At 59.7% G+C, this 22,644-nt stretch overlaps 1 protein-coding gene across 2 annotated transcripts; it reads right to left on the bottom strand.

Annotated features, from left to right (window-relative positions):
• Positions 1–4,185: 4,185 nt before the first annotated feature.
• SLC25A29 (solute carrier family 25 member 29) lies at positions 4,186–17,453 on the bottom strand. 2 transcript variants are annotated; one of them, XM_055418539.2, is made up of 4 exons: positions 17,146–17,453; positions 11,788–11,831; positions 6,975–7,058; positions 4,186–6,233 (listed from the first exon to the last, which is right to left on the bottom strand). In XM_055418539.2, the coding sequence occupies exons 1-4, from the start codon at positions 17,177–17,179 to the stop codon at positions 5,499–5,501; spliced, it is 897 nt and encodes a 298-aa protein (XP_055274514.1). In that variant the 5' UTR covers positions 17,180–17,453; the 3' UTR covers positions 4,186–5,498. The 2 variants fall into 2 exon arrangements, with proteins under 2 accessions (XP_055274514.1, XP_055274513.1); XM_055418538.2 differs by lacking the exons at positions 11,788–11,831; positions 17,146–17,453 and having other exon boundaries at positions 6,975–8,359.
• Between the last annotated feature and the right edge of the window lie 5,191 nt (positions 17,454–22,644).

The raw sequence follows: 22,644 nt of genomic DNA, 5'->3' as shown, positions 1-22,644 counted from the left end.
CCACATCCCACGCAGGCTTCGCTCAGTTCTGCGTCTCCGCCTGGGAGCATCCCTGCCGCGGGCGGTAGGGGTGGGGGGCACTGTGCCCTCCTCACTCCGGCGGGCAGGGCGGGGCCGAGTGCGCGCGGATGCGTGGCGTCGGGTTGCCGGGGGGGCCCCCGAAGGCCAACCGCCCCCGTGGAGACGCAGGGTGGTTTCCGGAGCCCGAGCACGTTGGGGCAAGTTAGGGCCCCTCCGCCTGAGCGCAGACGCGGACCCTCCGGGGTCGGCCTGCGGACTCCACGAGGCCCCGGGTGAGGGGTGTGGGTGCTCACCCATCCTCCAGCGGTCCCGCTTGCGGCCGAGCCCCCGGCCTGCAGGAGGACCCCAGCCCGGCGCGGGGGGAGGGCAGCCTGGTTGCACAGGCCTGGGCATTCTGCCTAACCAAGGGCACATGACCTTGGCCCTGGGAGCCTCCTTTTCTTCAGCGGAAGATGGGGGACCAGGAGGAAGGGCGGCTGGGGGCCTGGAAGAGAGAATTTAGGAGGAAGAGACCCTTGCCAACGGGGGGCCAAAGGCGGGGTTGGGGCAGGGCTGGGGCTGCTGGACTGTCCCCCAGGAGGACGCCCCATGTAGGGCGGCCTGGGTTGGAGGGGAGCATAGGCATGCAGGAGGGGCCATCTGATCAAGGCCTGGGGCTGTCCCCAGATCGGAGAGGGGGGACACCTGCCCCTGGAGAGTGTGGCAGGGGAGCCGTGGATCCAGGAAGCCTCATCACCCTGGACGAGGTCAGGACCTAGTACCGGGAGGCTGGGCGAGGCGGAGGCTGCAGTGAGGTGGGACGGAGAACCCCCGGGCCAGGGGCTGGGCTGCTCATCCCTTTCCGAGCCCCACTCTGCGGTAGTCACCAGACTTGAGTGCCGGGTGCCCTGCTCCCACCAGCGCCGGGGACCTCAGCATCTGCCCGGGGCTGGTCCGTCCCTCGTCATCCGGCCTGCCTGTGCCTTGGCTGCTTCCTCCCGATGACCCCGCCCCTGCTCGTGGCTGCCCCCAAACTTTGTCTTCACGGACACCTGCCCCCTCCAGGCTGCCCCTGGGGGCCCTGCTCAGAGATGGTCACTCTTCCTCAGCCTGCAGGCTCCCAGCAGATCACCCATCGCCACCGGCCTCTCAGCTGCACATCTGGGCTTCGCTCTCTCCTGCGTCCTTGCCTTCCTTCACCCTTGACTCATCTGGAAAAACCCAACCCAGTGTGTGTGTGTGTGTTGGGGGGTGTGGAGAGGGTAGTCCAGGGGCTGAGCGAGGGTCTGCATCGGCTCTGTTCCCAGCGGCCTTCAGGGGTGTGCCCTGATCATGGTGGACACTAACCAGGGAAAACAGGTGGGAGTCGAGGTCAAGGCCTGGGCGCCCCTGCAGGACAGAACTTGAGGCCAAGGCGGACACAGGGTGGAGCTGGCCCTGCCCCGGGCGCCTCTGTGGCTTGGACTCCACTCCAGCCACTGAACCGGGGAGTCGGCCATCAGAGGCCAGGGCACAGCCCCGGCTGCTCCTGGCTCCTGTGAAGCTCCCGCCAGTGGGTGGAGGCTGGCCTGGACGGGGGCAGGGGCGCGGAGAGGGCTATGGACCTGTAGGGCCTTGGGGCTCTGGCCCCAGCACCCCCCGGTCTCCTGACCCTAGACAGGTTCCCCATATGGTGTCCTCTGTTGCAAAATGAGGGCACCAGTGCTGACTTCTAAGAGCTGTTAGGAGCATTAAAGGGGCTGTGTGTGCCAAGGGCTGACCCATCGTCCCTGCGGGCACAAGAACCCACCACCCACGAGGGCCCTGAGGGTCGCTAGCTCTGTGTGGGACAAGGGGCTTTTGCCCATTTTGTTCAGTCGCTCAGTCGTGTCTGACTCTGTGACCCCAGGGACTGCAGCACGCCAGGCCTCCCTGTCCATCAGCAACTCTCCGAGCGTGCTCAAACTCATGTCCATCAAGTCGGTGATGCCATCCAGCCATCTCATCCTCCGTGGTCCCCTTCTCCTCCTGCCCTCAGTCTTTCCCAGCATCAGGGCCTTTTCCAATGAGTCAGCTCTTCCCATCAGGTGGGCACAGTATTGGGAGTTTCAGCTTCAGCACCAGTCCTTCCAATGAATATTCAGGACTGATTTCCTTTAGGATGGACTGGTTGGATCTCCTTGCAGTCCAGGGGACTCTCAAGTCTTCTCCAACACCACAGTTCAAAAGCTTCAATTTTTCGGGGCTCAGCTTTCTTTATAGTCCAACTCTCACATCCACACATGACCACTGGAGAAACCATAGCTTTGACTAGACGGACCTTTGTTGTAGCTGGAAGAATAAAGTAAGAAACGGTCATCGGATGAAATGCTGTGCTGCTGTTTACAAAAACGTGGCCAGCTGGAACGCACTGATAAGTAGAGATGTCTGTTGTGGGTTGAATTGAGTCCCCAGAAAAGTCACAGTGAGCTCCTCACCCTCCAGTGCCCATGAATGTGACCTTATTTGACAACAGTCTTTGCAGGTGTTATTAGCTAGGTCATCCTGGAGTAGGTGGGTCCTTAAGCCAACACTTGGTGTCCTCCTGAAAAGAGAACAGGGAAATTCCCTGGGAGTCCAGTGGTTAAGATTCCAGGTTTTCACTGCTGGGGGGCTGGGGTTCAATCCTTGTCAGGGAACTAAGATTCTGCAAGCCAAGTGGTGCGGATAAAAAAGCAGCAAAAAAGACAACAGGCCCACAGGGGAAAAGGCGACTTGAGGATGGAGGCGGACTGCAGCAACATGCCTGCACGCCAAGGACTGCTGGCCACCAGGTGCTGGAAGAGGCCAGGAGAGGTTCCCGCTCAGGCCCTCCAGAAGCAACCAACACTGCTGACACTGAACTTCACACTTCTGGCCTCCGGAAGCTAAGAGAAAAAATGCCTGTTGTTTTAGCCACGCGGTCTGTGGGCCATTGTTATGGCAGCCCTGGAAACTGCTGCAATCTCCAGTCTCCAAGATAACTGCTGACTGAAGACAGTGAATAACGGAATGGTCCGGATCTGGGCCAGGCGCTGCCCCGGGAGAGAGGATGTTCCTGCGCGCCAGGACTCGCCTGAGCCCTGGGAGGGACGCGAGGCCAGGAAGAGGCAAGAGCCAGGTCTTCCTCCTCACTGCACAGCCTGGGTTCTGCTTGCTTTTTACCACATGAATAAGGAAATAAATAAAATGCAGATCAGGGAGAAAACAAAATGTCAAAAGACCCGTGTAAACCCGACATCTCTCCTAAGCCCTCCTCTCGCCTGACTTGCTGTTTAACAAGGCCGCGAGGGTGGGAGCGGGGACCCTGCGTTTAGCATCTGCCTGGTTTATTTCAGAGGAGAGAAAAATGAGAGGCAGGGGGACCTCACTGGGGAAGGAGCCGCTGCCTAGGGCCGGGGTGTGGGGGCCCTCCTGTCTAAGGACACCCGGCCTGGGGTCACCAGCCAGCTCCTCCCCGCTCTCCTCTCCTTGGAAACTGCAGACAAGCCTGACGTCACAGGCTGGTACCGGGGATTCAGCAGGGTGTAAGGGCACAGGAGCCCTGGAGTGCTCCTGGGGGGAAACTGGGCCTCTCTCTCCAGCTCCCTTCTCTCCTTTGCTGGGTGGGGGGCAGAGGTTTTTGGCTCAGCGGTTGGAAGGAGTCTCCAGACTCAGAGCTGTGGAGACCCAGGGTGGCCAGAGCAGGCTGAGCAGAGGTGGGCGTGGGCGGACAGGAAGACACCCCTCTGGCACTCCTTCAGGAAGCCCTCAGGGATCCTTAGGTTGGTCTAGGTCCAAGCTCGGAAGGACAAGTCCAACCTCCCTGCAGAGCTCCGCTCCGCCCTTCCCTCCTCCGGATTCTGGCCTCAGCTCAGGTACCTGGAGCCCTCCCACCTCAGTCTTTCCAGAGAGCTCAAGGCACACAGCGACTGCCCCGCCTGCCCTCCCGCTGGGCAGGGACCAGGCCTCCCCTCCCCGGGTCACAGCAGACACGGGGACACGCTCACTGCCTGGCTGAGGCTACACCCAGCACTTGTGAGCCTCCATTAGCCCCATTTTGTAGATGAGGAAACTGAGGGTCTGGAGGTGCCCTGTCGCTGGCCCAGGTCAGGCCAACCACCAAGCTGGCCCCTCTGACTCCAGTGAGGGGGTGGGGGTGAACCCCCTTCCTCTGTGATACACGTATGAAACCTCACTCTCTTAAATAAACAAAGAGCACTTTATTCCCTAGGAGGTTTCTATACAACAATGATGCCACGTGGGGTTGGGGGGGTGGGGGGATTGGTGAGAGGGCCATCCTGACTTCCTTGAGCACAGCCCGCCTCCCAGGAGTAGGGCCAGTCACCTCCAGTCACCGTGGAGGCCACAGTCACCTCCAACTTGTGCAAAAGCACTCGTTTCCCTGTCCAGTCTCACGGCCATGATGTGCTAGCTGTACCCAGGCTGCCAGAGCTCACACCACTGGCTGGCTTCTAGTGACGGCCCCAGTCACGTGGGCGCAGATGCCTTTTGGCCTGGAGGGGCCTAAACTGGTCAGACCTGTGCCCACTTACAGGCTCTGCCTGGACTCATGGGAACACAAAGCATTGAGACTGACTGCCTGGGAAAGACACCATTTCCCAGGGCTCAGGGATCCCACGGGGTTCTCCCTGCTGACCCTTCTGCAAACTTCGGGGAACCCCAGCTGTTGGCAGTGGGCCTGAGCCGCAGACATCAGCCGAGTCATGTCCCCATTTTACAGATGGGCAGCCTGAGGCCCAGAGAGTGGAAAGCCTCCCCCTTGCCATGGCTCTGTTTAACTGTGAAGATCTCCCCTTCCACTGACCTGTGCCTGCTCCCCCACCCCAGCTCCTAAGCTAATGTGGAACTTCCAGAAGGTTCCATGGCTTCTTAGTGGTCCCCAGGTTACCCTCCAGTGGGAGTGGTAGGAGTAGGCGTATTCCCAGCCTTGCAGCTTGGAGAAGCTGGAAAGAGACAGAGGGTGCTGGCAGAGGGTTTGGTTCTGGGACCCCAGAAGGCCCCCGAGCTGCCCCTCTGTTCCCAACGCAGACTGGACAGGTTGCCTAGAAGTGTCCCTGGAGCTCTGCCAGGTGGAGGGTTTCGGAGTTAATCAGTCACTGGCAAGTGAGTCACTGGTCTTCAGAGACCCCCCCTGGAGGTGTGGCCGGGATCCCAGGGAAGGGTTGGAGTGTTGGCTGGGCTTCTGGAAGACTCCAGAAGCCAGTAACCGTGCCAGGGTGGGCGCCCCACAGGCAGCATCTCTCAGCTTCCTGACAGCACAACATGGGGAACAGGCTCCCCATTTCGCAGCGTAGAGAAACCAAGCAGGTCAAATACTGTGGCTAAGGCCCACCCAGCTGAGGAGTGGAATTCAACCCAGGTCTGACGGAGCCCACAGTCCATGGGGTCTCGGGCGTCTGGGGCAGGGCGGTCGGCGGGGGACCCATGTACAGTTCTGGAAGAGTCCGGGCTGCGTTTGGGAAAAGCGGCCCCGGGGAAGCTGGGGGGCGCGGAGGGCATCACAGGCTGGAGGGCTGGGCCAGGGCGGCGGACCCGGCGTCGCCTTCGAGCCGGGCCTCCTCGCCGCGCGCGTAGCTGAGCACCACGGTGACGGTGGCGAAGGTGGCGGCGTTGACCGGGAAGGCGCGCAGCAGCGTGGAGGCCAGCCCCCGCGTGAACACGCGCCAGCCCTCGTCGCGGTAGCTCTGCCGCACGCAGTCGACCATGCCCCGGTAGCGCGGCGCGCCCTGCAGCCCGTCGGCCTGCAGCCGCGACTTGACCACGTCCACGGGGTAGGTGGAGAGCCAGGACGCGATGCCCGACGTGCCGCCCGCCAGCAGCAGCTTGGGCACCAGCAGGCGGTCGCCCGGCTCGCAGCCCAGCGCGCGCGTCAGCACGTCGTAGGTGAGGAAGTAGACGCCGAAGCTGGGCGTCTCGCGCAGCAGCGTGGACGCCATGCCCCGGTTGACGCCGCGCAGGCCCTCCTGCCGGTAGATCTGCGCCAGGCAGTCCAGGGGCCCGCGGTAGGTGCGCGCCGGGCCCGCCTCCTGCAGCTGCAGCCGCGTCTTGGCCAGCTCCATGGGGCAGCAGATGACGCACTGGATGGCCCCGGCCGCCGCGCCCGCCAGGAACTGGTTCAGCGGCGACTCGCGGCCCAGCGCCCGCAGGGTGTTGCCCTGCACGCCGAACACCAGCGCGTTGATGAAGGTCAGCCCCAGGAGCGGCGACCCCAGGCCTCGGTACAGGCCCAGCACCTGCGGGGCGCACGGAGAGGCGTCAGGTGCGCTCCCCCTTGAAGTCTATATAGAGCTGCCCGCGCCCACCTCCCGGGGGTACCCTCCATGCCGGTGGCGGTTGTCCCGGCCCACCTCAGCTGCTCATGAGGACCAAGCAGAATTTGATCAGAACCTCGGTTCTCAATCTGAGAGGCCTGGGCATGCCCGCCCTCCCGTTTCCCAAGTCTGGATGTGCCCCGGAGTTGCCCACCGCCTCCTCTCCCGGCTCTGTGGTCCAGGGACCACAGCATCGCAGAGGCGGGGTGCCCTGCTCCATCTTCTGTGGTTCAGTGAAAGAAAGTGAAAGTGGCTCAGGCCTGTCCCGCTCTTTTCGACCCCATGGACTGTACAGTCCATGGAATTCTCCAGGCCGAAGTACTGGAGTGGGTAGCTGTTCCCTTCTCCAGGGGTGGAGTGGGTAGCTGTTCCCTTCTCCAGGGGATCTTCCCAATCCAGGGATCAAACCCAGGTCTCCCGCATTGCAGGTGATTCTTTACCAGCTGAGCCACCAGGGAAGCCCAAGAATACTGGAGTGGGTAGCCTTTTCCTTCTCCAGTGGATCTTCCCAACCCAGGGATCAAACCCAGGTCTCCCGCATTGCAGGTGGATTCTTTACCAACTGAGCTGTCAGGGAAGCCCCTGTGGTCCAGGCCCACAGCACTGCAGAGGCAATGCTGAGGCTGGCACCCCACCCAACCCCCACAGGCCCCAGGCACTCACGCTCTCCTGCTTGATGATGGCCTGGAAGCAGTGCAGGGTCCCTCGGTATTGGGGCTTGTCCACACTCTGGACCTGAAGCCGCACCTGGAAGGAGGGCCCAGTGTAAGTAAGGTGGCCACGTGGAGTCAGAGTGCCCAGCTCTCTGGGTCCAGCAGGCAGAACCTCTAAGGAGACTCTCGCCAGGAGGCCTGAGGTTGGACCCATGAGGCAGTGTGCCAAGGAGCTTTCTGTGACTTTTGGAGTCCCAAGGGGGGAGGCTGGGTGTCTGTGCCATTTTTAGGGAGGGCTGTGACAAACAGTCATGGAGACAGCCAGCTGCAGAGGGGTGGGGGTCCTCAAGACCCCTGTTCACTATCTCTGCACGAGGTTCTGAGAGTGGGGCCTAAGGCATCTCCTGAGACCTCCCACTGTCCGGGAAGCAAGTCCTGGCCGATGCCCAAGGGGTGTCCAGGCTTAACATCCCACCACGCAGTCTCGGCGGCGGGGCTGGGAATGCCCACTGGGTGCTGTCAGTGAGGAGCCTTGGGCCTTGCGGGCTTTCCGCTTGGTTTCTGCTGGTGGCCCCTGGGGAGGGCAGTGGTCATGAGTTAGTAAAGCAGAGACTGGAGAGCCGCTGGCCGCCTCCTTGGGCCCACGTCAGCAGCTTGGGGGCCCTCGGACCCCAGTGGCCCAGAGCCTCGCTGTGAAAGCACTCTTTGTCCACAGAGAGCTTATCTCGGTCCTTGATACTCATCCCCCAGGGTCAGAGCGGGAACATCTTTTCTTCCTGTGTCTGGGGGAGGCGGGTGAGCTAGGTTTGGCCCCAGGCTCAGCTCTGACTCAGACACAATCCCCACTACAGCCCTGGCCATGGTGTGAGGGCCTCTCTGTGCGGGGCAGTGCGAGAGGGGCTCTGTCGTGATCACGGGCCAAGGTGAGGTCGGGGTCAAAAATGGGAAGGCTGAGGCTCAGAGCGATCCTGCAACTCGGTCAAGGCTGTCCTCTCCAGGGACATGAGTGGCTGTGTTGGTCGGGGCCAGGGTGGGGTTGAGGGTGCTGGCGAATGCACTTACACAAAAAAAAATGTGTTGTAAGCAAAAAGGAAATCTCATGTCTGCACATGGGGACCTCAACACTGGCGACCACCGCTCTGAGAGGCTGCTGACCACCCCAGCACCCACCCAGCTCTAACCACTCAAGAACACCGAGGGCATCTTCACACCATGAGCTCTGCCTTAGGTTGCTTCTGTGATGGGAGGTTTCCCACTTTCCCTTCAACATCCGGTGGTCTCCAGAGGACTGGCTTTTCCTCTTGTGGCCCCTGACACCGGCACCAAGTAGGCCGTATCAGCAGAGATGATGTGAAACGGAGCTGAGCCCTGCCCTCCGTGGGTCAGACTTTCAGACACCCCGGCGCCATCTTAGCAGGCTGGACTTGGTTTCATGCCCAGGCTCAGGCCAGCTTGGGTCCCACGAGAGGCCGCAGGGGTCTCCCCTTTGTGTCTGACCCCCGGGGCTGGGATGGGCACCCGCCGTCTGGGAGTCTGGGGTAAAATGTGGCCTGAGTCTTATAGAATCTAGAGTTGAGGTTTTTAACACTTGGGGGTAGCAGGATCTCATTTGAGGATTGACAGACCCACCCCTGGAAAAGTTGGTCATTTACACACCAACCCCAAGAGGCTCCCAGCTTCCCCCCCAGGGCTGGGAGACCCCGCATAAAGAACCCCCGATCGAGATGGGGCTACTGTTTCTCAACCAGCCCCCAGGGCCCCCACCCTGGGACCTGTGCTTGGGCACAAGCTCATCTCATACCCTCCCTTCCCCTGCCAGTCTGGGAGGGCATTCTGGTGGGTGGGGGTAGGGGTGGGGCGGGGTCCAGGCCCAGGGCCTGGTTTGCACAGAGAAGAGAAGCGTTGGGTTCACCTGGTCTGTACTTACTAGCGCTCTCAGGGATGAGGCTTACGCTCATCTACAACAAAGTTACATTTTGCTATGGACGGAGACAGCCCCTAGCTCAGAAAGTAAAGGCGGTTAAAGCAACACAAAATTTCAACATCACATCCAGGCCCGGGACCCCCGAGGCCAGCCCCCAGCCTCCCCGCCCCCACCCCCGCCCGGGGTCGTCTGCTCCCTGGTGAGAGAGGGCTCAGATGCGGCGCCCCTGGTGACTGTCATGTCCAGTGACATCCACGGGACAGGAGACGACCTGCCCACAGAAATGCGTGTGAAGGTGCTGTGTCCAAGGGCAGTGGCTGCGGTTCTGGGCGCCACAGAGGTGAACCACGTTTTGGATTCAAATTTCAGTTCCAAGCCCCTGGGGGGACACACTGCCAAGGTCGCAGTCATGAGATGGTGTGGATGGAACTGCAACGCGGGTGTCCCCTCATGCATTCAGAAGCCCAGGTCCAAGTTCATGAGGTTTATAAAGAGGGAGAACTGGACCGTGGATGAGAGTTAGGGTGCTGGCCGCCTGGAAGAGCGGAGGGCAGAGGTGTTAGAAGGGGAGGGAGGTTTCTGGGGGGGCACCTCGTTTCTCCTCCCACATGTGTGCTTCAGCGGTGAGCGTGGGTCTCCATGTGAAACACGTCAGTGAAAAGGATCACTTTTGCCAAAAACCAGGAATATATATGGGTCTGTGTGCATGTCTGTTTTCTGGTAGAAATCATTAACGAGGGTTGGGGGAAAGGCTCCATAAAGGACTAGTTCTGTTTTTGTTTTGTTTGTTTTTATGTGTCTGTTACGGCAAACATTCTTTTACACCCGCCATTACTTTTGTAATAGAAAGCAAACCCCCAAAAGTGTGTATGTATGTGTTTTAATTAAAACACATTAAAAAAAACCCCAGCGTTTTCCAATTTTCTTTGACTGAGAATGCTTACTATTATTATTATTTTAATATTTATTTATTTGGCTGTGGCAAGTCTTAGTTTGTGGCAATGTGGAATCTAGTTATCTGACCAGGGATCAAACCCAGGACCCTTGCGTTAGAAGCTTAGCCACTGGACCACCAGGAAGTCCCAAGAATGCTTAACTTTTATAATGCAAAACAGCAAAAAAAAAAAACAAAGCCATTGGCATTAAATTAAACCAAATGAGCTGAGCGTCTCTACCTCCAATCAGAACAAGGTCACAGTGTCTGAGCGCGTTGGGAGGGGGGGGTGGCGAGGACAAGAAGGCTTGGGTGACAGTGGGGACTTGCTAGGGGTGGTGTTTTTTTCCCCTTCAGAATAAAAGGCTTGGCTTTTTAAAGATAGGTTTGCGCAGAGGTGATGCTGGTGGGCCGCAGTGGGAAAAACAGAAACAGTTACAAATGGATTTCCTCAAAGACCACCTCCAGGTGCCAGATAAGGGTGGGGCAGGGCAGGAATCCAGAAGTGGAGAGGTTCCCCAAGGAGGCGCCTGAAGAAGGCCTGGCCTAGTCCCAGCTCAGAGAGGCCTCTGCAGAGCTGGGCAGAGGAAGTGAATCAGAGACACTTCTTGGCTAGATGCAGCTTTGAGAGGCACACACAGCGTAGGACCACGGCACTGTGTGGACAGGCTCCCCCAGCCCTGGAGGGACTCGGGGGCCGCTGCGTGGCAAGAAAGCCTGGCCTTGCCTTATGGGATGGAAGGAATCCCATGCCCTTAGGAACTAACAGTTCAATCCAGCACAAACCACATCGCTGAATGCCGGGCCCAAAGGCCTCGGGAAATCTCGCCAGCCCCCCACTGTGCGGGTCAGAGCAGTTGGCCCAGAGGTAAAGTGACCAGAAGGTGGGCTGCCAGGGGCCCTGGAGCTAGATGCACAAGGCCCAGAGAGAGACCTGTTTTCGTTTGTTTTTGGAGTGGCTTGGGGGATCTTAGTTCCCCAATCAGGGATGGGGCCCCGGCCCATGGCAGTGAAAGTGCAGAGTCCTAACCACTGGGCCACCAGGGAGTTCCCGGGACAGACCTTCCTAAGGTCAGAGCACAGTGCTTGGGGCAGGGACCTCACGCCTGTGCTGGAGGAAACACAGCCTTACTTCACAGGACCTGTTCTCGGCCCAGGGACACCTGGGTTCCTGAAAAAGGAGGAGACGGGGGTCCCTGAGACCTGCCTGTGGGTGACACCCTTGTCTTTGCTTCACCCTTGCCCCTGAAGGAAGCGGAGCCAAGTTCAGGGTTCAGTGGGCTACAGGGTCTGGCCTAGTGCCCACTGCTTGCAGTTCACCGGGCTCCCAGGGAAGCCTGCAAGGAAGGGGCCCGACTTGGCTAGTTTAAGGATAAAACCCCCAACAACAGAGGGCAGATCTTATTTGGGAGTTTGTAACTGGGAATGCAGACTCTCTTGGTTTCCATTGAGGGGTCAGGGAACCCGGGACCTGATACCGTGCAGAGGAATGGACTCACGGAGCGGGGAGTGGGGCACCTCCCTGGAGCTGTACTCTGCAGCCCCCCGGGAAATGCCTGGGCAGTGTGTCAGCCCCGAGGGCCACCACTCCGGGGACCACAGTCACGGGAAAGGCTGATGTGTGATTTCTCTGTAAATCTCTCTGAATCCTTGCCTGCAAGAAGCAGTCTGGAGGCATTCTGGGTGAGGACAGGGTGGATGCCCCAGCTCTGGGCGGTCCCTCCGTCAAGCGTCAGGATGGACCTCCAAGTTCAGCCCCAGCTGGGAGATGGAGGAACAGACCAGGAGGAAAGGCCGGGCCGGCCCGCTGCTCGCCTGATTCTACCTTCTGACCAGTGGGAGGACCTTGAGGGGCTCCTGAGATGGTCACCAGAAAGGGGAATCCCACCGCCCCAACCCTGCAAGCCTCCCTCCAATGTCTGCGCCTCCACCACAGCCTGAGGATAAAATGGTGATGCGACTCACCTTGACCGTGTCAAACGGGTGTCCCACCAGCACGCCTGCCACACCTGGGGGGAGAAAGGACAGCCCATGACCCAGACGCCCAAGAAACCACCGTGTGGGGCATGGGTCCAGCAAGGATGTGCCTGCCACATCCCGGGAGCCCCTAGATCCTTGGGGTGGGGTGAGGGGAGGGTGGCTGTCCCAAGGCCAAGCCAGGATCTGTCTGACTCAAAGCTGGTGACTCTCTCTCCGCCCGGCTGCCCATTGCAGGGGACAACAGAAGGTGCCCCTTGGTGCAGCAACATGGATGGACCTCGGGAGTGTCACACCAGGTGAAGTAAGTCAGACCGAGGAGGAGAAACACTGTATGACATCCCCTGGGTGTGGAATCTGAAAGGAAGTGATGCAGACAAACTTCCTTACAAAACAGACTCACAGACTTAGAGAACCCACTTAGGGCTGCCGGAGGTAAGGGGAAGGGGAGGGGATGGTTAGGGGGTTTGGGAAGGACGTGTACACACACCGCCGTATTTAGAATGGATTACCAACAAGGACCGCCTATAGCGCACAGGGACCCCTGCTCAATGTTAAGTGGCAGCCTGGATGGTCGGGGGTTTTGGGGAGAATGCATGCATGGATATATACGCCTGAGTCCCTTCGCAGTCCACGTGACACTCTGACAACACTGTTAACCAGCTATACTCCAATATAAAATAAAAAGTTAAACAAAAGACAGAGAAGGTGCCCTTGGGAGGCTGTCGATGCCATTTCTCAGATGTCCCCATCGCTTCAAATGCCAGGCGTGGTCGGGCACTCCAGGGGTTCTGGACTCAGGGCCAGGCCCTCACCCAGGTTTCAATTCTCCCTCTGTCATTTCCCAGCTGGCTGAGCTCACAAAGGACTCAGCGTCTGAGCCTCGCTCTCCGCACTTGTACAGGATTGAGAGTCAGCCTTCCCCAGGGCTGCCCCCGCTCCCGGAGTGCTGACCCAGACATGAGGCATCGCAGCTGCAGGCTGACCGCTCCCCTGCCCTGCACGGGAGCCACGTTGTGCCCAGGGTGGCAGCCCATGACTCTGTTCACTTGGTTATCTGTCAGTCTAGGACCTGTAAAGATCCACCCTCCCAAAAAAGGACAAGCCCCACCCCCATCCCAAATGGCTCATAAGCACCTGTCCGAGTCCTGTGTGCTCTTGTGAGTCAGGCAGTCTTGTTCCTCCGCTTCACGGAAGGAGACTGAGGCTCAGAGAGATCAGGCAACTGCCCCACTGGCTCCCACGCTGTCCTCCTGGAACCGCACGCCTGTGCGTCTTAGTGCTGCTTTTATTGTTATGTTGTTCAGTTGCCTAGTCGTATCTGACTCTTTGTGACCCCACGGACTGCAGCACACCAGCCTTCCCTGTCCCTCACCATCTCCCGAAGTCTATCCAAGCTCATGTCCATTGCATTGGTGATTTATTACTATATTTCAATGTATAATTAAATAGAGCAATTAAACAGGCTAATATTCATTGAGTCACAGTCATGTTTCTACCTGCTGGTTGCCATTCTTAGCTTTGAATGTGTACCAACTCTCCCTCTTATGTACACAAAGGACCATTAGCCCATTTTACAAATGAGGAAACTGAGGCACAGAAAAGTGACATATGTCCACACCACACAGTAAGTGGTGGAGCGAGATCTGGACCCAAACCTTCTGGGCCTGGAGCCCTCCTTCTTAACCACTCATCTCTCCTGCTCCCCATCAGAGCTTGTTTCTGCGTTAGTGGATGTCCACAAGTCAACAGGAGTTATTATGCTTCTTCACAAATTGTATTTTTAATCCTTACATATCGTCCCCTTCACCTTGTTTAAAGCTTCATACCTTAAAAGTGAAAGTCGCTGAGTCGTGTCTGACTCTTTGTGACCCCATGGACTATACAGTCCATGGAATTCTCCAGGCCAGAATACTGGAGTGGGTAGCCTTTCCCTTCCCCAGGGGATCTTCCCAACCCAGGGATCGAAGCCAGGTCATCCATATTCTTTACCAGCTGAGCCACAAGGGAAGCCCAAGGACACTGGAGTGGGTAGCCTATCCCTTTTCCAGTGGATCTTCCTGACCCAGGAATTGAATCAGGGTCTCCTGCATTGCAGGCAGATTCTTTACCAACTGAGCCGTCAGGGAACCCGCATGTAGAAACAAGGTTAAGAACTATCACCGCCCCACCATGAGGTGGGGTAGGAGGCCTTCTCTGCCCTCTACTGCCCCACCTCACCCCCAGGCACATCCCCACCCTGCCCATCCTTCACTGGTCTTCACCTTCAAAACCCAGGAGAGTAGGGCTATTCCATCTCAGGGCCTCTACTCTTATTGCTAGAACCTCTCTTGATTACGACCCTCAGATGTAACACATCTGAATTCCTGCTCATCTGCAAAACCTGTTTCTTTAAAGCCATCAGGGAAGACAGTTCTGAGCTCTGGGGAGGACTAGGCCCAGGCCATTAACTCTGGCCATGGCCACGAATCCTCTGGTTTCCAGCACCACAGACGAGAAATCCGCGGGCAGCCTGTCTGTTCACCTTTGTCAATAATTTGTTTATTCTGTCAGAGAGCCACTGAGATTTTTATTTGTAGATTTTGGGAATATCACCAGGAGATACCAAGGGTGTGTCTTTTTTCTTTAAAGAACTCTGCCTGGAACGCCCTCAGCCCTTTCACTCAGCAGACTCCTGATCAGAGAAAATTTCCACTATTATTTATTCATCATACTCATCACCTCCAGACCTTTTGCTCCTTCTGGAACCCCTAACATTCACAGGTGGGTGAAAAGACACCCCAAGCCTGTGTTTTCCCTCAGCTCTTCCACCTTTGTGTTTCTGGTCTTCAAGACACACTTTGTTTTGATCGTTTGAGACCCACCCCCATTTTCATTTCATGTTCTGAATTTGAATTTCTAGTTCTTGCGGGAGTGGAAATGGGTACTGGGACCCTTCCAAACAGCCCCCTGTAAGGCCTCAGGGCTGCTGTCAATCAAGACCCCACCCCGCCTCCCAGAGGGCGAGGTTGGACACGTGGTTCACACTCAGCCAATCAGAAGGGACCTACCCTCCTTCCTCCCGGGACGCAGAATGAAGAGCCACGCCCCCGGGGGCAGAAACACAGCCTGCACCTGCCCTGAGTCTCCAGCCGGTGAGGAGCTCAAACCCAAGGAAACCAGGCAACCTCTGGGGCCCAGGCTCGGGGTGCCACCCGGACATGGTTCCTGGACAGTCCCTCTGCTCTGAAAGCTGAGCCTGGGACACAGTCAGGTCACTGTCCCTAGCACCTTGAGGCTGGGGGAAGGGACGAGCCTGGTGGCCCCCTTGCACTTAGGTTTCTCCTGGGTCAAGTAACACCAGGAGAGAGGGTCCTTTCTACCCTCGCCCATCTCCGCTCACACCACGGACGAAGCATAGGCACCGCCAGCCCCAGGCGTCCACCTGGACCCAGGTAGGACCACAGGTCTGGCGGCTGTGGAGTACCTTCCGCTCGCCAATCCAGGACCCGGCCAGGAACTCTCCCAGGTGGGCGTGGTGAGGATGGGCAGGGGCCCTGGTGAGCAAGAGCCCAGAGTGACTTGACCATGTGTGTCTGGAGGGATGGGTCTGACTTTTCCAAGAGTATTCCCGCCCCAAACCCCAAGGTTCCCAGCACACCTGTGTGAATACAGAAGGGATCCTGCTTCTCTGGGGGAAGAACCCACACTCCTCAAGAAGCTGCAAAGGGGCCTTGGCCCTGGGACTGAGCCCCCACTGGGGGTGGGGTAGAGAAGGGTCTGCCCACCCCCAACCCCGGAGGAGCCAGTGGCCTGGTGGCAGGACACAAGGGGAGGTTCCTGGAGGGGGAGAAGGGAGGGAACAGCAGAGAGGGGAATGGACAGCGGGAAACTGACAGTTTAGTCCATGGAGGTCGGCCCCTTCTGTCTCCTCTGGCACCTGGGCTTGGAAGAAACATGAAGGAAATCTCTGGGGCCTGGAGGCCTGATTGGGTAACCGTGTGGGTCACTTCCCAGCACACTCCCTTCTGCTCCTCCCCTCAGGAAGCTAGTACCACACGGGTTTATGTGCCTAAGGCTGCTCTCCACACTCGTCTTCCTCCAGGGAGCCGCTGGCTTGCAGGTAGCTGAGAGCTTTATTAGAGTCACCGGGGGGCAGGTGGCCTGCTGGAGGAGACAAGCGCCCAGTGTCAGAGCCTGGGGATACTCAGCCAGTCCTCTGGCACTTCTGTCAGCTTGCTGAGTTCCTGACAGCTAAACCTGGCTCTCAGTAAATACCTGTTGAATAAATTAACTCTACAAGAAAAAACAGACACTAAAGGCCAAAGAGGGAAGTCAGTGCCCGACGCCCACGGGCAGGCCATGGCCAGCCCAGACGGAACGCGGACTCAAGGTCTGTGGGGGGACACAGGGCCTCAGCGCTGCAGGGCAGCCTGGCCTCAGGGAAGGTGCCCCACACCAGGGACATGCATGCGTGAACCCAAGACGTAGATCCTGCGACCATTCAGGCCTACTCTGTCCCCTCCCAGGGGCTTCCCTGGTAGCTCAGCTGGTAAACAATCCTCCTGCAATGTGGGAGATGTGGGTTCGATCCCTGGGTTGGGAAGATCCCCTGGAGAAGGGAATGGCTACTCACTCCAGTGTTCTGGTCTGGAGAATCCCATGGACTGTATAGGCCACGGGGTTGCCAAGAATCGGACAGGACTGAGCGACTTCCACTTTCATGCCCCCACTCCCCAGTCTGTTCCCCAGAACCCTGCAGGAAGGGGGCGAGGCGCCAAGGCGTGACTAGGCGCCTGGGGTCAGGCCCACGCCTTTTAGGCCATCTCACTAGGGGGTCGTCCGGTGGCCCCCGGTCCCAGCCCAGCCCACCCACGTCCCAGCCCACCACGTCTGCGGGAGACGGGGTGGAGCCAGTTTCAAACTTCTTGGGCCCAGGGGACCCTGCTCCGGGTCGGCGCAGGCTGGGGGACGGCGTGAGGGAGATGAGCTCGGGGCCTCGCCGTCCGCTGGCCTCGGCGAGTAGGGTGGTGGGGCATCCTTCTGGCGGTCCCCTGGCAGCCATGGTACTGTCCCCGAGCCCCAGATCGCTCGTCCGAACGTGCTGCGAAAGACTAAAAGACAGTTGCCTTGGTGGACAGCGCCCTAGGGGCCCTCCGGGCCTGATGTCAATTCACGCCCACAAGAATCCCGTGAAACAGGAGCACAGCTAACCCATCTTACAGAGGAGAAAATCTCAGCCACAGGGCAAGCCACGGGGCCGAGAGGTCGCAGGTGAGCTAGCCTCCCAGGCCGGACGGCTCGCCCCGGGCACCTGGCGTCCCCGGCCCCCGCGCGCGCCCGGGTAGGACCCGCCCGCTTCCTTACCGCCAGCGCATCCAGCCAGAAAGTCGAGCGCCATTGCCGGGTGCCCGGTGAAGCCGCCTTCCTCCGGGTCCTCCTTCGCCGGCCCCTCGCCGGGCTGGTCGCCGTCGGGGGCCCTCCCTGCTTTGCTGGGCTGGGACTCGGCCTGGCCGCCGCCTTGTGGCACGGAGCCCCGCGCAGGCTGGGGTCTGGCGGCAGCGGCGGCGGCGGCTCAGCGCGCGACTCCTTGCCGGGCGCCTGTCCCTCGCTGGCCGGCTCGCCGGCCTTTGCGGTCTTCCGTGCGCAGCCCGCGGTCCCTCACCTCGGGACTCGCGTCCCGCCCCTCGGCCCGGCCGGCCGGGACTCGGGCGGGGCGCAGGGCTCAGCCAATCGGCGGGCGCGGCGCGGACAACGCCCCGGGCCCCGCGCGCCGCCGCGGCGCCTCATTGGCCGGGCGGACCCGGGCGGACCTGGGGTGCGGGCGGGGCGGGGCCACGGAGCGGGCTGGCGGGCGGGGGAGGCGCTGCAGACAAAGAATGCGCTTCGTGCGCCCGCCCGCGCCGCCCCCGGCGAAGAGGAAGCCGGGCGTTCGCCGACGCGCGGGACGGTGGGGCCGGTGCGTCCGGGGAGCCCCCGGCCGGCGCGGCCTGGGAACTTGCCGGCGCGCGCGACGCGGATCCGCGGGGCGGGGGGTGGCGTGCACTAGCTCTGGACCGGGGGCCTGGGATCCTTGGGACCTGGGTGCAGATCCCGACTCGACCGCCCAAGCTCAGGGTCCTTGCTTGCATAATGGGGACGCGCCGCGGTTAACGGAGGTGGAGCGCCGGGACCCTCCCAGGCCTGCAGGCTGGGACACTAATTGTAACACTCCTCGAGCGGCGGAACGCCCCTTTGGGGGAGTCTTCGCCCCCCCGCCCCCGGACTGTGCGCCCTCCGGCCGGTGGGCCCGGGGCTCCAGGCCTCCTGGCTCGCCACGCAAGGGGCGAAGGGCGTGGCCAGGACCTCGGGGCGCAAACTTGCTGGAGCTGTGGAAAGCTGTGCGGAGGGGAGGTTCCTGGACTCGTCCTGGAGCCGCGGGGCGAGAGAGGCCAGATCGGGCGCGATGTGGCCAAACGGGGCCGTCACGGAGCCTTGGCTCTGGAAGGCCTTGGGGCCTGGACCGCCTGGCGGAGCGGAGGGAATGTGAGAAGGCCAAGTGGGAGGGCGCTGGGCTCCGGTCTACGCAGGTAGCTGGGCGGCGGAAGGTGGGGGTAGGTCAAGTAAGAGCAGAATCCGACTCTGCTCCCTGTCCGCTTTCCCCCATCCCTGGGATTGGCCGCGGCCAGGGACCTCTCCCTGGGGAGCGTCCGGGTCAGAGACTCCCCCTTGCCCTTCTCCAGCACCTCGTGAAGTCCGGACTGTCCGGTTGGGACTCGGCTTGGCCGGGCGCTTTCTCCCTCACCGTGAGTCAGATGACAACTTCAGGCCTTCGCCCAACTTCCTTCACGCTCTTGGGATCAGGGCACACAGTCTGGTGTTTCCGGGTTGCAGATCACACAGTTCTTTTATTTGTATGTTACTATTTCTGAAATCGACAAGGAGGTTACCATGGGTATATACCTCCCGGGCAGGTTTTAAAGATTATGTATACTTGCTACTAGGGGATACCTGTCAGGTGCATTAAGTAACTATCCTGGTGATCAGAGGCCACTCTAAATCCAATGATTCTGCATGGTTTCCTTTTATTCTTAGAATCTAAAGAGAACATCCATTGATCTGAGACCCAAACCCAGGTCTGCTGACTCCTAGTCCAGTGCTTGTGATGGCTGGTGGGCCCTGAACTAGGGGTCTGGAGGCCTGGGTTTGAATATCACCAGCCTCTGACAAGACTCATGAGCCAGGAAAGCATGTGGGCTCTAGGAGAAGCCCAGACCCAAAACCCAGGTGGGAGTTGGCCGGAGGCCTTGAGGTCACGGCGATTAAACTGGACAACCTACATCCGGGTGACTAGGAACAGGGGGTCCCTGGGTTTCTGAGGCCTCAAGGGGCAAAGCATAGATGCCTGCAGCCTCTGTATCTGTTTTTGGAGGAGAGTCAAGAACCTTAACAGGGCATTAAGTCAGAAAATTATTATGGATAGACTGATAAGGAGACAAAGAGAACACAATTGCCTTTAAGTTGATATCGTGCTTGGGGCAGCTTGCATGAGCCCTGACTCCTGTCCTTGGGCCGGCCCAGCGGCCTGGTACACAATAAGCACTCAGTATTTGAGCTTCAGAAAGTTCCTTGGGGAAGCTGCATTTGGGCAGACGCTGCAGGCATCCAGGTAGGGGAGCCGCAGAGGTAGCGGTGGGATGGATCCTGGATCCTGCAGGTCAGGCAGGCGGTAAGCTGTGCACCCTGCAGGGAGGACTTGGAGAGGGGCTGGACTGGAGGAGCCAGTGTTCAGGCTGAGGCTTGTTGGCTTTGGGGACAGAGGTCCAGCACGTGGTGAGCAGTAGTGGGGTGGGCTCTGGGGTAGGTGTGCCCACGGTGGGTCCTGGGGGTTGACCTCCAACCGGGAGCGCCCCAAGGGCAGGTGCCTGTGCATCCCAGAGTCTGCTGGAAACAGCGTTTGGGAAGGCAATGAGGAAGGGGTGCTGCTAGGGCCTGGGGTCACTGGGCTGTCCTGCTGGCTTACTAAACCGTGAGATCACTTTGAAAGCCGTCCCTCCCTAAAGAATCATGCAAGGACTTCTTGGTGGTTCCAGTGGTTAGAAATCCACCTTTCGACCCGGGGGACGCAGGTTCGATCCCTGATGGGGGAACCAAGATCTCACATGCCGCAGGGGAAGCAAGTTGGCATGCTGCAATTAGAGAGCCTGTGTGCCTCAAAGAAAGATCCCAAGAGTCGAAACTAGGGCCTGACACCACCAAGTAACTTTAAAAAAAAATAAGAATGCATTAAAAAAAAGTGATTCCTGCTGCCTGAGAATCATTCACTTGGGTGGTGTTCTGCACCTGGAGTGGGCACAGGGCAGACCCACCTCCCTGGTCTCCAGGGCCTCCCACGCAGCTGGCAGGGAGACCCGAAAGAAGTGATGACGCCTTCGCCAAGGAAATGAGTTTGTAGGCAATGGGCCTGCGTCATTACATCAGCCGCTGGGGTCCATATCTGTTCTGCTTCATTTCCTGGGAAGATTACAGCACACTCTGTGCTTTTTCAAACTTCTCACGTTCCACAGGGCCCCAGGACCCTCCCACCCTCCCAGGGGAGGCTGCCTTGCAGGGGGGCTCAGACCCCAGCCTTTAAGAAGTGGGAGGGGCCCAAAGCCAGAGCAGTAGGGGGGCAGCAAGGAGGGGAGACGTGCCTGGGGCACCAGGGGTCAGGCCAGGTCACTGAGTGTGCGGCAGAGATTTGGCTTTGCAGGGTGTTTGTAATTCCTGCCACAAGACAGGTTGGGTGTGGGAAAATTGGTAATGGCAGCAGGTTTAAAAAAAAAAAGTCGCTAAGGTTCTCACCCTGGAATCTGTTGAATTCAATGGTGGGAGGCTATTTGGCCCCCAGGGTTGGGTGAGGAGCAAGGCTGGAGCTTGAGTTGTCTCAGGGCCAGTGGTGTAGGGGGTGGTCTGAGGCACCTGCTGTGTAGACCTTGTGGGGAGTTGGGCTCAACTGGAGGGTGTGCAGGGCGGGGCTGGGGGCCAGGGCAGGTGTAATTTTAGGATGGGAGCCTCTGGAACAGGTTCCAAAGCTCCTGGGCACAGACTGGTGGGGAGGGTGGAGCTGTCAGCTGCCTCCCACACCCCCCAACTTGGAATAAAACCCAGGCTCAGAGCCTGAGCTACCTGGCCGCACCTTCTCCACTGCAAGCGCATTCTGCCCCAGGGCCTTTGCACTGTCTGTGTCCCTGAGGTGGGGCACTCCTCCCAGCCTGATACAGTCCTCTCCAGGGCCCAAGTCCCCCCTCAACTCTCAGCTCCTCCAAAGGGGCTTGTTTGCGGAGCCCCCGTCCCCCAGCTCCTAGAATGACTTTGCATGCTCCTCTAAATGTTTAACACCTCCCGTTCCTCTAGAATGTTTGCTCCACCAGGGTGGGGGCCTTATGGTCTTTAACACTAAACTGGGCCTGGCACACAGCAGGGGGTGAGCAGGAAGCCTTGGGTGAGGGGACCTGGGCTCTGGACTGTCCTGCCCTGTGACCAAGGGTCCCCCCAGACCTCTCGGATTGGAGTCTCCTAGGGAGACAGCTAAAAGTGCAGATTTCAAGGCCCCACCGCGGCCTCAGGGAGCAGGTGGGCTAAAGCCTGCATTGGAACCAGCCTCTTCAGGGATGGAGACCGTCCTCCAGGACAGGTTCAGGGATCTCTGGCTCAGTTTGCTTTCCAGTCTCCACCTGCGTCCCTCCTGGTTGTGTGGAAGACCCTGCAGGGAACACGGTGGGGCAGGGGTGGGGGTGGGGGTGGGGATGGCGGTGGCTTTGTGCCGGGGGGTCCACCTGGACCCAACCCTGGTTGCTGATGAGCTGGCTCCACCCCACGGGTCTTTCTCCTGGTGGATAAATGTCTTCTGTCTGGATGTCCCTCTGGCCTCAGGTCCAGGCCACTCTGGGCGTGACTCAGCCTCCCCGGTGAGTGAGTTGCCTCTGTGCCTCAAAGCGGGGAGGGTCTGGGACCCCTAGGGGACAGCCAATCCCTGGCCTGGTGGCCCCTCCCGCGTCCGAGATGCTCAGTATTCTCCTGTTGGGTGGATTTTGCAGAGTTCGTGTTTCTCAGTTTGGCCCCCAAAGGGGCCACCACACCGTGTGGGTCTCTGGCACCTTTGTTCAGTTGGATGCAGTCACCGTGGTTCCCGGGGCCGAGTCCCCAGGGCGGGTGTGGCCTCCGCTTGCTCGGCACCCACTTGGCTGTGGAGGACCAAAAGGCCGAAGCGAGGGAGGCTCTGGCCAGATGGAGAGAAGAGCAGAAACTCAAGAAGGGGCATGATATAAATAGACGCGGCAAGCGCTCCTGGTGTAAAAATAGAGTTAAAGGGGTCTGCCTGGGGGTGCCCCAGACCCGGGAAGCCACAGGGGTGGACCCCAGCTGGGGTTGGGTCCACTGGTCAGGGAAGAGGGGCTCGGCCAAGCGCGGACATGGGGTATGCTTGCTGCCCACGGGCCTTGTGGCGTCAGACCCCTGGGCAGGCCTGGGGCAGTGCCCTCTGGGGGCGCCCACTGTCATGGTGGGGGGATGGCTGGACCAGCAGACAGTCCGGGGCTGTTGGGCAGCGTGAGCGGGCACCCAGGGCAGTGGCCAGAGGAGGGCAGTGTGCCCCTGCCCGGGGCCGGGGTTGGGGCGGCAGGGTGAGGCGCTGTGGGTGCAGTTGGCAGTGGGACGGGAGTGGGCGGGGCGATGCCCCGGGGAAGGGAATGTGTGTTGGGATGGCAGACGGGTGCCCTGCGGAGCACTGGAGGGGACAGAGAAAAGGCTGAGAGAAGGGCCTCGTGGAACCCAGGAGCCCGCCGTGGTTCTCGGAACCCAAGCCCGAGCTTCCCTTTCCGGAACCTCTCTGGTGGGACGGGCCTT

Source organism: Moschus berezovskii, chromosome 21 (assembly GCF_049115385.1).
Source record: "Moschus berezovskii isolate FMDL1 chromosome 21, NW_MosBer_1.0, whole genome shotgun sequence".
Classification (NCBI taxonomy): Eukaryota; Metazoa; Chordata; class Mammalia; order Artiodactyla; family Moschidae; genus Moschus; species Moschus berezovskii.
This window is presented reverse-complemented; position numbering and strand designations above follow the sequence as displayed.